The sequence below is a fragment of the Pomacea canaliculata genome, linkage group LG4 (genome assembly GCF_003073045.1).
Source record: "Pomacea canaliculata isolate SZHN2017 linkage group LG4, ASM307304v1, whole genome shotgun sequence".
In the NCBI taxonomy this organism is placed as follows: Eukaryota; Metazoa; Mollusca; class Gastropoda; order Architaenioglossa; family Ampullariidae; genus Pomacea; species Pomacea canaliculata.
Genome location: NC_037593.1, coordinates 19,835,940 through 19,848,611, shown reverse-complemented (window position 1 = coordinate 19,848,611; position 12,672 = coordinate 19,835,940). Strand labels below are relative to the sequence as shown.

At 39.2% G+C, this 12,672-nt stretch overlaps 2 protein-coding genes across 2 annotated transcripts; one reads left to right on the top strand and one right to left on the bottom strand.

Moving 5' to 3' along the window:
* Positions 1-10: 10 nt before the first annotated feature.
* On the top strand, positions 11-2,333 carry LOC112562052 (bifunctional protein GlmU-like). The gene is made up of 3 exons (XM_025235031.1): positions 11-79; positions 1,402-1,569; positions 1,800-2,333. The coding sequence occupies exons 1-3, from the start codon at positions 77-79 to the stop codon at positions 2,055-2,057; spliced, it is 429 nt and encodes a 142-aa protein (XP_025090816.1). The 5' UTR covers positions 11-76; the 3' UTR covers positions 2,058-2,333.
* Positions 2,334-2,380: 47 nt separating this feature from the next.
* LOC112562051 lies at positions 2,381-9,062 on the bottom strand. Its single transcript, XM_025235030.1, has 5 exons — positions 8,909-9,062; positions 7,863-8,159; positions 7,125-7,262; positions 6,617-6,684; positions 2,381-6,456 (listed from the first exon to the last, which is right to left on the bottom strand). Exons 2-5 carry the CDS (start codon positions 8,131-8,133, stop codon positions 5,743-5,745), a joined length of 1,191 nt encoding a protein of 396 aa, XP_025090815.1. The 5' UTR covers positions 8,134-8,159; positions 8,909-9,062; the 3' UTR covers positions 2,381-5,742.
* Positions 9,063-12,672: the final 3,610 nt, after the last annotated feature.

Below are 12,672 nucleotides of genomic sequence, written 5' to 3'. Positions count from 1 at the left end.
AGAATGATTCCTCCTATGTATAAGGTAAGGGAGAGAACTCTCACAGGGTCCAAAGGAAAGCACCATTTTGGAAATCATGGTAAAGTTGTAACTTGTCTAATGATCGATTTTTGTAAAAAGTGGAAACTAGATAGGGAGCTATTAATTCTTTAGTTAAGATTATCTTTTCAGCCATAATGAGTCATTGCTGAAATGCGAGCCAACGATGACTCTTAACTGGATTTCTAAAAGAGTTTCTAAAGGATCAGTGACTGAAACACCAACTGTTCGCATGGGTCAGGGGTTCATTGGAGTTGAGGCTGTCTATTGGAGACAACACTAGTATCATGCGGACTGCATATAAATATTATTATACGATACTTGGCCTCCCCTACTCTTCAAAAAAAAAAAAAAAAAAAAGTGGAAGTTAGCAGGGAAACAGTACAAGAGAAGAATAAAATGTCAAGGGTCACATGACCTAGCAGCAGTATGGGCAGTGAACTGCAAGTGCAAGAGGCATTCAGAAAATCCTGAGCTTTCTATCTTGCAGATTTCCATGAACACTTGATATTTTGATAGTGTTTTTTTACCCCCATCTTATTTCCACAGGAAGTTATAGCAAATGGCACAAGAGGAATGACTTCTGTTTAGCATAATTTAAAAAAAAACCTTAAAGCACTAAATTTCTAAAACTTGTGAAGAATGGACACGTCTAGTGGCACACTCTAAATTTATGCACTACTTACCAAAAATTATTACCCTTTTCATCTAAATAAGAAGTTAAATAGCAAGCCTCCCATGGCTTTACTAAATGAAATTATCTCCCTTTCTCTCCCCTAGAAGAGTATATTGATTCAAGCTGTGGAAGAAGAGTAATTTAACTGAAGAAAACTTCATGTCTTACTTTGACCACTAGATTATTCTCTGCGTATATTAATCGGGCTAGCGTCTAAGGATTTGTAAATAAATGGCCTTTTGGTGGAAACAATATCCTAGATTGACCTAGAATATTGATTTTTATTCTGCAACAGTCAAAAGCCTGCACTAGAAAAAATGTTTTAACTATGCAAAGGGTCACACCTCCCATGATTTGTGATAAAAGAGGTAGCATCCCATGTCCTAATGAGTGTAAGAGAAACAAGGAATATTAGTGATTCACCATCTCACGGGCACAGCACGGGAGGCACAAACTTTTGATTCACCACCTTTATCTTCCCTGGTGCATCAAGCACCCATTTCTGCTAAGCAGCTGCTGGATGGGCAGTGAGGGAGTTGTCAGCCATGGGCCCTGAAACTAGCAACCTACTAAGCAGCTGGACACATTGACAATTAGTCTACAGAACCTCACTTTTAACTGCTTGTAATAGCATTAGTAAAGAATGCTTGTGATATTTGCCAAAATTAATACTCGATGTTTATTAGTCTTCTCTAGTGCCCATGCGCTGCATGCCACTGAGGCTGAAGCCTGGCCAGGAGTTGAAGACAACGCTCATGCACTATGTCCAGGATCAAAAGTTAAAAGCTGCATTCATTGTTACCTGCGTTGGGAGTGTCTTGAGGGCAACCCTTCGTATGGCCAATTCCAAAACTGTAAGATCAGTCTCTTTCTCTCTTTTAATTCTTTATGTCTCACACACTAAAGTGTCCTCTTGCTTGCTGTAATATTCTTTAACTGCAAATGCAGGCAAGATGGAAGCCAGTCATTTTTTGGTATCAAATTATCTGCTTTCTAGCTACTTCAGTATTCCCTTTCTAAACATAGTATTCTACAGCCATCATCAAAATTTTGGCAAGAAAATAATCACTTCTCTGATTTACAGATTACAACATTTGAAGGGCCATTTGAAATAGTTTCCCTTGTGGGAACATTAAGTGGTGGAGAAGGCCATCTGCACATCAGCTTGAGTGACAAGAATGGAAAGGTTATTGGCGGGCATGTTATTGGTGACCTGGACATTTACACCACAGCTGAAATAGTGTTAGGGGAATGCGAAAATACTAGTTTTCTGCGAGAATATGACAGTGAAACTGGATATGATGAACTTGTAGTCTATCATGATGAAAAAGCCACTGCATGACTGTTAGATCCAGTCAAAATGTTTACCCAGGAATTAACAATAACCAGAGAATACGTGTGAGATCACATTTGCTTGCAGGTATGCCTAATTAACATGAGACCCAACAGGCTGTAGCCTTGACATTATAAACACATCATGTACAACCATGATGTATGTGTTGTTGACCTCCTCCTGTCCACATTGATGTTTGTAGGTGTGCACATCAAGACTGAAAGGGGGTATATTCATCCAGATTGTAGCACTGTTCTTTACGTAGTCATTGTAATAAAAAAAAAATTGCATGCTTTGTCAGTTGATAAAAGAAAAATGGTGGACACAAATTGAGGTACCAGTTTTTTTTATTTTTTTATTTTCACAACTATACATTAACCAAAAAAATGGAGACAGGCATACCATCAGCTCAGCTAAATGACCTTTCAGTCATAAAAGCTTGGGAGATAAAAAGGCCTACAAAGCACTCTCCATTTGAGTTCACTTACTACATCTCAGAAGTATAAACTTGTTCTTGCTTTTTTTCATTTGATAAATAGGATTTGCAAATTACATTTTTTAAGAACATTCTTAAACTTTTGTAAAAGATGAATAGTTATTTTAACCAAAAATGATATATAAGCTACACCTAAGATGGCTAATTTACAAGTCTGGACCATGTGAAAAGCAGCTAACTCAGAAACTCTGACAGCAAATGCACATGTACTCTGAAAGTGACCGAATATTTGATTAGTACAGTACATGTATCAATCTTTGTAACTGAAATGTCAAACTTTTGCCCCTTAATCAGACTAAATGAAAAAGTAACCAGATGGGAATTTCCTATGATAGTTGCTCAATGTTAGTACATGAAAACACTTTTTATTCCAAATTTGACAGCATTTGAATGATTGGACATATTTTAGAATTGTAGCTAAACCTACAACGTGATTGCTTGAGGTCATCCCTTGTTTTCTGTCAGAAGTGCAGTCGCACACAAGACTACTTGAGATGCTTGTTGCCACAAAGTGACAACATGCTGAGTTAGCCCTATTCATGCATAAGAGATGTATCATGTTTGCTTCAACTGCCCTCATTTTTGAAACTGCGTAAATCAATAAGTGCTAACAGTTGAATAATTATAATAGCTTAATTACAAACCATATGCTTCCTCCATGCCAAAGACTTACAATTCATAAAAGCTCTCAAACTGCTGTTACACCACAGATTCAAATACCATTGGTTAACAAGGACATGCCATTAAAAAGATTCACTCAGAAAATACACAGATAGCTCATTTAAGACACTTATAAACTGAGAGAACATACTAAACTTCCAGCCAGTTATTACTGCTTTTATAAATTTTTTTACCCCTCCCCGTAACAAACAACTTTAACAGAAAACACAGTGTTTGTAAAGGGTATTTCTTGCTGTGAGCTTAGTTTTACTTAATACACTGGAAACAAAGAAGTTTTAAAGAAAATGACTTGAATCATTACTAGACACTAATTTTCCATGTCTGGACAATAGCCCATTTTCTGATTGTGAGATGCAACATTCACAAAAAGAGGTAAACTCTCTGATGTCACACCAGACAAAATGACAGTCGTGTAAACAGCAAATGAAGCATATTCATATTCTCAAACTTTGACAATAGTATGCACAGAATGAGGTCACACCCATAACATTTATGTAGATCATCATGAGTTAAATCTCGTAAAGGAAAGGGAGTTGTCCACTCAGATTTAGCATCATGTAATAAACTTGATCATTTTACACACTGTCACTATGGCGAGTTCTCAAGATAAAATATAGTTCATATGCCAACATTTTGAACAGTTTGTGATTGTATCATAAAGTCTTAGGCACAATGGATCATCCAGTTTGTTCAATGAACTTAGACTCTTAATGCTATTTAGCATCAAGAGAAATCTGTCTCCCCATCTGGTCCACTGGAGATAGTCTACTTTAAACAACATCTACAACAGTTGTTAAATTTAAAGAAATGAAAAAATTTCTAACAAATGCTCAATTTATATATCGGGAGCTTTAAGTTCAATAATCAACATAATACAGGTCACTTAAAAATGCACAAATTCATGATATAATAAGACGCGAGAAAACGTGTTTGCTCAGAAGTATACATGTGATTGTACATAATAGATATAGAGGTATTTCTGTTATACCCTTTATTACTTTTCCCATAAAACTAATCTTATTAAAGAAATATTGGTAATAACTTTAAATACAAAAACAATGCAAAAGTATATGGCATTCTAAAGATTCCACATGTAGCACTGATGAACACCTCATTCAAAGAAACACCAGAAATGATGTTGGATGCTGCTTTACAGCCCCGTAAAAGTGATATGTAGAACAGATTACAACCTGAAAAACAATCACTCCCTAACTTAAGTTTACTCTCGAGGAAAGTCTATTAAGTTTTGTGTCAGCATCTAATCAGATACATCTCTTACATCTTCTAACTAAAGCAAAAGCACTAGGCAGTTAGTCAAAACAGCACTGATAAACTTAACATCACTAAGAGAAATTCTGCGATGGCTGCAAAGATCCTCTTAAAAGAACTCAATGAACAAAGAATATTTACATCATTAATCCTATCACTCTGTGTTATGGCAACTCTGTGTTTGTGCACTGAAACATAATTTGTGCATTTTGTAAAACAACTTACTTTTTAAAAAATATTTTGAGCATGCCAAAAAAAATATTACACCTTAGAAAACATATTTTGACAGCAAACACTGTAGTAAATCATCTTTGCTACAGTGGTGGCTTATGATAAGCAAGTGATGAAACATGATATGCTTGCTGCTAAGTGTTTCAATACAGGCAACACTCCCTAAACTGGTCTCATCACAGACACAAAGAGTTTACCATCTGTGGCTGGTAATTATTGTAAAGAAAGTTTGTAGTGGCAAAGTCAGCAGCTACACTGAATCTCTGCAAAGCTTGGTGGATAAAGAGCACTCCATAGCCAATTCAACAAAAGTCTAGTAGAATATATTAATATAGAGATGCGCAAGTCTCTCCCAGTTTCAAATAAATTTGGAGAAGGGTAAGGGTAGTCTAATCAACTTTTTATCTCTTCGGAGTGACACAGGAACATACTTTGAAGTTAGTGAAACTCAGCTATCAGAAAAAACTTAACCCAAAGAATTTAGTTGAGATAAAAGCTTTTCTGTTTCACTGGCAGCTATCATAAAAAGCATACTGCATTCTGCTTTATAGAAGACAGCACTTTAAGACTATCAAACCTTGAACTGTGGTTCCTACCCAACAAACTGTAAATGATGAAAGACCTGATAAATGTTTAAATTAGTAGTGCCTATTTTGACAGCATAAATACACATAATTAAACTAGATCTTTGTGATGCATTTTGATTCTGTAGTACAACACTCTCTCAAAATATTGCTCTCATAAGATCCTGTTATGACAGTATCTCACTGCATACATTCTTAAAGACATTTAACCATATTAGTTTAGAACTTTGATAGGGTTAAGTCCAGTTCCCCTCTAAATTATTAGCTTTATAGGGGATGCTGTATAAATTTTCAGGCAAAAAGAAAGCAAGACTTAATTAAAACTGTTAATAAATTGCTGGTGGGTCTGATAGCACACTTTCTGCAGTAATAAGCTTGACCCCACATGACTCCCAAAGAAACAGGCCAAGTTAAAAGCTATGTGCTGACTTTGTCACTTCAGGCTTGGACTAGACTGCCTGATGCTGCTACCAGTGTGACATGTTGTGTAGCCACTGGTAGTGGAGCTGCAGCTGCTTGAAATTTTATTGCCACCCACAGTGGACATGTCTGAATCTCCACTATCTGTGCCTTTGACTGACCAGTTTTGTGTTGTGGGTAAGCTGTATGTAGAGGCAGAAGACAGTCTCAGATCTTTGTTCTCTGGGTTTCTGATCACAGATTTTAGGAATGCCATGGCCTCAGCCCGAAATGCATCTATCTCCTTTTGCAGTTCAGAATTGCGTTTCACCAAGGTGCCTGTCTTCATCGCTATGTCCCACAAACCACATTTATGCAAGGCTTCAGCCGTTTTTCTAAACCGTTTTTCTCTACTGAGACGTTGTGCAGCTAATGAAGGAAGCGATGCCTTTGAAGCATACATGCGAGAGACAAGACTGGGCTGCCTAAGAGTCGGGCTGTCTACTGTTGTGGTGACAGCTGTAGAAGATCGGTTAACAGATGGAGAGTGCTGGGGTGGTGAGGCTTTTGGACTTTTGGTCCTCTCTTGACCCTCCAAAACATTTGGATTCAACATGAAACAAGGAATTTCATGACTTGGAGGGTAAAATATGCTACTGGCTTGACGTAAGCTGTCATTGGTCCATGGTGTCATGGTCTGGTAATCAGGCAGAGGCTGTCGTCGGCTTGGAATTTCAACAGGTGACTCCTGTTTTAAAAAAGTTAATTAGAAAATATATCTCTCTTGGTATATGAATATATTTAACATACTACTACAGACCGTAAGAAAAACTTTCAATCAAGATAATAAATATGAAGTATACAATAATGTTAGGGATGCACTTAGCATATTTTCCAGTTTTGCTTACTTTATTCTGGCCAACAGTACTGTTCACTTCCTTTTCTTCTTTTTGCATGGAACAACTGTCACCATCATCTGTAAAATCCAAGGCCTATTATGTGAACATCATATTATTCATTTCCATAATTTTGATACCTCTAATTTGGCAGATCTTGTTAAGAAGTAGTCATATTCTTTGAAAGAAAAGTTCTCTTTTCCTTCTATAATACTAATAATAATTTAACCTTTTGTACAAATGCAGAAATTTTAATAAACTAAAAATTCTGCAAAAACAGGAATGATAGAAAATCTACAAAAATATAATAAATGACCAGCTAGAACAGACCTGGGCAAAGGCCGGCCCGCAGGCAGGATCCGGCCAGCCCGTCCACTATATATACTATATATACAGTATTGGGTAAAACTGAGTTAACTATATTAGTCCGGCCCTCTAAAACCATCCCAATTTCTCATGCGGCCCTTTGGGAAAATTAATTGCCCGCCCCTGAGCTAGAATGTGGTTGATAATTGCTCACCATCAGAAACACTTGGCCAGTTGGAGTCAAAATGTGTACCAGCAGTAGCTGCCTGTGAAACAGCTGAGAGTGGACTTGGACTTCTGTGACTAACATTAACAAACGTGCTGGAGGGACCCAAGGACACATCGCACCTTGCTAAAGACAAACATAAAGAAAACAGCCTATTTCAATCGATACTTTAACTTAAATACATGAACTGCTTTATCAAAATACACTAGAAGTGCGTGTTATGAATACACCAATAATTTCAAATTTATTCTCAGCATTGATAATATTTCAGTCTCTTGACTGTGTACTTATATCTTATTATATCACCAATATAATTGAGGTAATGGATCTTTCAACCTTGCCAAAATGGATGTTTGAAGACTGCCTACAAAAGGTAAAATATAACTAATGCTGATAAAAAAAAAAATTAACCCTAAGACATTCTGATTAATAGATATGAATTATGAAAGACTCTTTACAACTGTGTCAGTATCGGCAACATGTGCGCTACCTAACCTATTCATGCCACACGTACAGGACAGAAGTCTCAGCATATTAGTAAGTACATTCTAATGATTTGTTGTTCTGATTTTATCACAGAAATTGGTGCAATATCTTGAAAAGAAAAACATTCATCCAAACTGCAAATTTGTCGCCAGTCCAACCACAGTCTTTTCTGTTATCCTTTGTCAAACTCACAATCTCAGCGCCTATTTTTAAAAACTTTTATGACAACATTTACAATACCTGAAACAGAGCTTGCTACACTTTGCTCCACATCCTCCTCCAAGGTGAGGTGTGAAGAGCTGATATCACACATAAGGTCAAACCCCTCACCCACATCACCCATTCCACCAGTGTCAGACATACACTGTTGTTGCTGCGTATCTTGGTAAGGTGGAATCTTGCATTGGTCCAAAAGAGAATCAAAGTTTGTCTCTTCTGTGTCACTAGGAACATCACTGTATATATTTTCAGCCATGTAGAAATCAAAGGAGTTATTCTGTGCAGGTGCCATTCTGTATCCATCAAAATGACACAGCTCTGAAAATTAAAAAAAAAAAGCTCTATACATTTCATCAACAAAAACATAATTATTTTGTATTCAGTAGTTAAGTACCCACGGGCTTACTGGAAGTGTTAAAAGTCTGTAAATGCTATAGGTATAAAGATGTGTAACATTTATGATTGGCTGGGTAAACAATTACATAACTCACAGTTATTATACTTACGTTCTTATGGCATTCAGTGTCAAAAATCACAAATGTGGATAGACTGCATGCCTCTTTTACATGATTTATGTTAGATTATCAATACAATCTTATGTATGTACCCCATAGGCACACGCTGTTTAAAGCCAAAAGACCTATTAAGGATCCATAAAGCTGTCAGTCTTCAAATAATTCTAATTAACAGAGGTGATAAACAAGAAACTGGAGAAATCAACGACAAACGTCATAAGACCCTGTAACTAAAAATTTCACGTCTAAATAACAAGTTATCAGAAGCTATGTCGAGATACGTCTCATTCAGTAGACAACAGTAGCGGTTATCAAACTGAAAATACAGATGCACGATGATACGTTGCTCAACAGTAACAGATACTAGATTATAATTCCGAAAATTTGTTGGACTTGCCCTCTACTTCTGCTGGGCTGAATATTCGACTCAAGGAAACCATGGCAATGCCCCGACAGGAAGTCTTACTAGCTTCTCAAACTTTTGCAGATTATGATATATACGAATCTTAATGTAGCAAGCATAGAATCAAAGTTAAACAAAAAGTAACTAACAGTCTTTCCCGATCCATTGCTGCAAAGTAAGAAAGTTATCGCTGTACGTGCGTCGAGCAGCAGAAGGCCTCCATGTTGTTACGCCGTTCAACGCGGCCACTCACGTGTCTGTACGCTACTACTGCCTGCCGCACGTGACACGGTAACGAGCCCGAACCATGTCGACATCCCATTGGCTGCTGCCTTCGGAACTACTTCCGAATAACTCCGAGCCATTTCCGAATGGAAACCCCCTAGCGCGCTATGGCGTACAGCCTGCTGGCTACGTGCCTTGGGAACAATTAAAAACATTTCCAAAAAATAAACTCGCGTGACAATTTCTGTTTTTATCCAAGCTCTCTCTCGCACACACAGAGCTCTCGACATGCGTCTTCAAGTTTTAGTTGAAATCTTTTTTTTTTTTTTCAAAGGTTATTCAGAAAAAAGACAGGTTATGTAAGTCATAATTAATCAGTTTTAAAAATTAATGAAAAAGTTACCCCAGAAATGGCTGACATCAAAATAATTGTGAAATACAGGTATTTTCGGGATTGTTTATTTGTGGTCGATGATCAGTATTATATAGTCCATTAAAAAAAAAACAAGACGCAATGAGACTATAAACAGATTCTGCTTATCTGCCGAAAGGTCGCTGTGTTGTCAACTCTCTACAGGATCACATGTTTCCTCCACATGTCATGTGAACACTCCTTTCTGTAACGTGTGTAGTACTTTGAACATTCACAGCTATTGTAAAGATCCTCTAACTGCATGGTCGTCAGAATTAGGATCAGCGTCGGCGCGATCAAAGTGTACTAGTTAATGTCATTGTCCACCTTAAGTCACATCAAGGTGGATGAAACCAACATCACCTTTTGCGTCCTCCGTCAGGAATCTGGGATTCATTGTCACTGCAGACATGACTTGCTAAACAAATGACAGCTATCTGTCAGTCTATTATGATAAACAATTAGTTACAATTAGTTACAGATGTCTGTCAGTGTCCTTCTCACCAAACCACAAGAACGCTGTCTAGCATAGCCGCCACCAGGAGGCAGGATTCTCTAAACTAATTTTGCTTTCTCAATTGTTAATTCCCAAAGACGATGCCCTGTTTTTTTCAAGTTTTGTCCCAAATCATTGTGTGTGTGTGTGTGTGTGTGTGCATGTGTGTGTGCATATGTGTGTGCATGTGTGTGTGCATTGTGTGTGTTGCAGTAACGACACTGCACATAACCCTTACCTCCCTCTCCCTCCAGAAAGCTGCCTCCAGCTTTGGTCAGCAAAGCCAAGCCGCTGATGGTCTCTGTGCGGACGGTACCCACAACCAGAAAGTCCATCCCCCCGGCCAGGCCTGGCTCGCCTTCATCCTGCTGTAAGAGGTGAGCCGGGAGTTTAATTGAGATGTATGCCGTCACCATATTCGAGATGCCAGCGACGACTGACTTCTATTCGCTGGCCGGACTACACAGACTGAATGAACGAGCGTGCAAATCCAAAGACAATGATAAAGCTGATTTAGCCTCAGCTGAGGTCCCGCTTACCAGCAGTCCGAGAAAAGAAATGTACCACCAGAGATACAGGTCATTGTGATCCAGTTGCAAGATCAAGGCAACAAAAAAGATCCAGAACTATTTTCTAAGACACAGAACGCATTCAGTCTTCCTCTGTCCTCAATTAACCAAGAGCACAATTTTTTTCTTCAAATTCGTGATCGGGTACACCGCGAAATGTGAGGCAAAACAGTTCATCAGACAGAGCTTTGCATCTGTGTCGATATCACACGACAACAACATCTGCAACTACTGTTGGGTCATCAGACGGTGTTATTCCTTGTGAGGTAAACAAACTTGGGAGACAGCTTCAGAAGCTGGTGACCAGCGTCTGCCTAAGGTTATCGACATCAGATGATATCACTGATAAAATTGTCACAGAAAGCCAATCTTGTCCAGCCTGAACTATTGTTTTTTTCAGCAGATGCAGCAGGACTGAGACAGACGGACGTCCTGAAGGACCAAGGAAGCTGACCCGAAGACCATCTGTCGCGAGGGTGGTCAGCAAAACTCTGGTTCACGCAAACAACCTAAACGGCGAAGGCTCACGTGTTTGCCCCACTTGTCTCGCCGTGAACTTGAAAACCACCCCCACGTGCCTTGCACAATGAAGCCAGACAAGTGACAGGCACGTGAACAGTGTCATTGATCTGCACCCTGCTTCCTACGCACTTCTGTCTTTGGCTTCCTTCTCTGCGCTCAGCCTTCCCTCTCATCCTAGTTGCGTCAACATTTTATTTTTTCGTTCGCACGGTAAGAGCAAAAGTCTGATTCCCTTCTGTCACTCAAGCACGCTTAAAATACGCTATTGTGTGTGGTGGTGGTGGTGGTGGTGGTGGTGGTGGTGATGGTGGTAGTGATAATGGTGGTGGTGGGAAGGGGGGTCAAGATCTGGGTTTTTGTCATCAGACATTGTGTTGACACAAAAATAACGATAATCGAGTAGAAGACTAAAATAGGCCTGCACAGCTCCAAACAGGACAATCGAACCACCACTACCCATTCCTCCGCTTCCTCTTGCTGGCTGTGCCGCCCGCCCTCGCACTTGAAGTCATCATCACGCTGCACGTGCCGGTTCTTTGAAAAATCGACAGCACGTGCTCAAATGTCCAACATAAATTATTCATGGAGATTATCATCCGTAACCATACCAACCAGGCACACACAATATCAAAAGCTGAAAATCGTTGTTGACTATGAAAATATTACAACAATTATTTGACGAGGGAGATATTTTAGTCTGTACTTTCTACTTCACGGGTGACTGCTGTTTACATAGGTCGCTGACCATTGGAATGAAAGGGGGAATTTTGTACTGTGGCTTCTACTCCTTATTATCACTCTATGTTAACGTTAACGCGCGCGTACACACACACACACACACACACACACACAGAATACTGATGTTGGCAACTGCATGAGACGAATTCTGTTGATACAGGCAGCCCCGGCTAAGAAACGTCCGAGTTACGGACATCCATATTTACGATCGAACTTCCAGAAAGCCTGTTGATTTAGAAATCCGAGTAATAAAAAAACGTTACAGTAGTAGTGACTAGTGAACACTGGAACTAGTTTGTTATGTATTTGTATTATTATTATTATTATTATTATTATTATTATTATTATTATTATTATTATTATTATTATTATTATTTATTATTATTATTATATTATTAAAGATAACGGACTGATATTACAGACAAATCGTAAGAGGTTACTTCAGACGGCCAGGTACATGACTCGGTGGTAACCCAGAGACCGCCTGCATCACGAGCTCTGTACAACAGAACAAGTAATGTCAAAGCAAGTAACTTACCCTCATCATTCACCGAACTCTCCCCATCGTTGTTCATTGAAGATGATGGGGGCGACGAAGACATTCTTGACGAACCGGCCGATGATGGACACGAAGAACCAGATCGACAGCCTCGGCGGCAAACATACGTCGACCAGCCACCGTCCTCATCGTCATGCCGGCGATGAAGCTGGCCACGCGGTGACATTGTCATCTGTTGGTGGTCTGGATATGGCCAAAGTCTTCGTCTCTGAATGCGATGATGCTTTCGTCGATCCCGGTGTAGCTGGCTGTGCGAGGGGAACGGCAGTCTAGAGGCCGATAAAAGGGTGTTGGGATGACGCAGAGACCAGATGCAGCTGTCGTTCTTGAGGCCGCGATGCCAGTTCGTTGGGTGAAAATCCGAGAGTTGCTGTGGGCTGCCTCTTGAAGGA

What these genes read in the sequence shown, in the direction of transcription:
- LOC112562052 (XM_025235031.1), top strand. An exon ending in GTATGGCCAATTCCAAAACT is followed by an intron (nt 1,570 to 1,799) that starts GTAAGATCAGTC and finishes TCTGATTTACAG; the next exon opens with ATTACAACATTTGAAGGGCC.
- LOC112562051 (XM_025235030.1), bottom strand. Translation starts at nt 8,133, where the DNA reads ATGGCACCTGCACAGAATAACTCCTTTGATTTCTACATGGCTGAAAAT. An exon ending in CTGGCCAAGTGTTTCTGATG is followed by an intron (nt 6,685 to 7,124) that starts GTGAGCAATTAT and finishes TGGATTTTACAG; the next exon opens with ATGATGGTGACAGTTGTTCC. An exon ending in GTACTGTTGGCCAGAATAAA is followed by an intron (nt 6,457 to 6,616) that starts GTAAGCAAAACT and finishes TTTTTAAAACAG; the next exon opens with GAGTCACCTGTTGAAATTCC.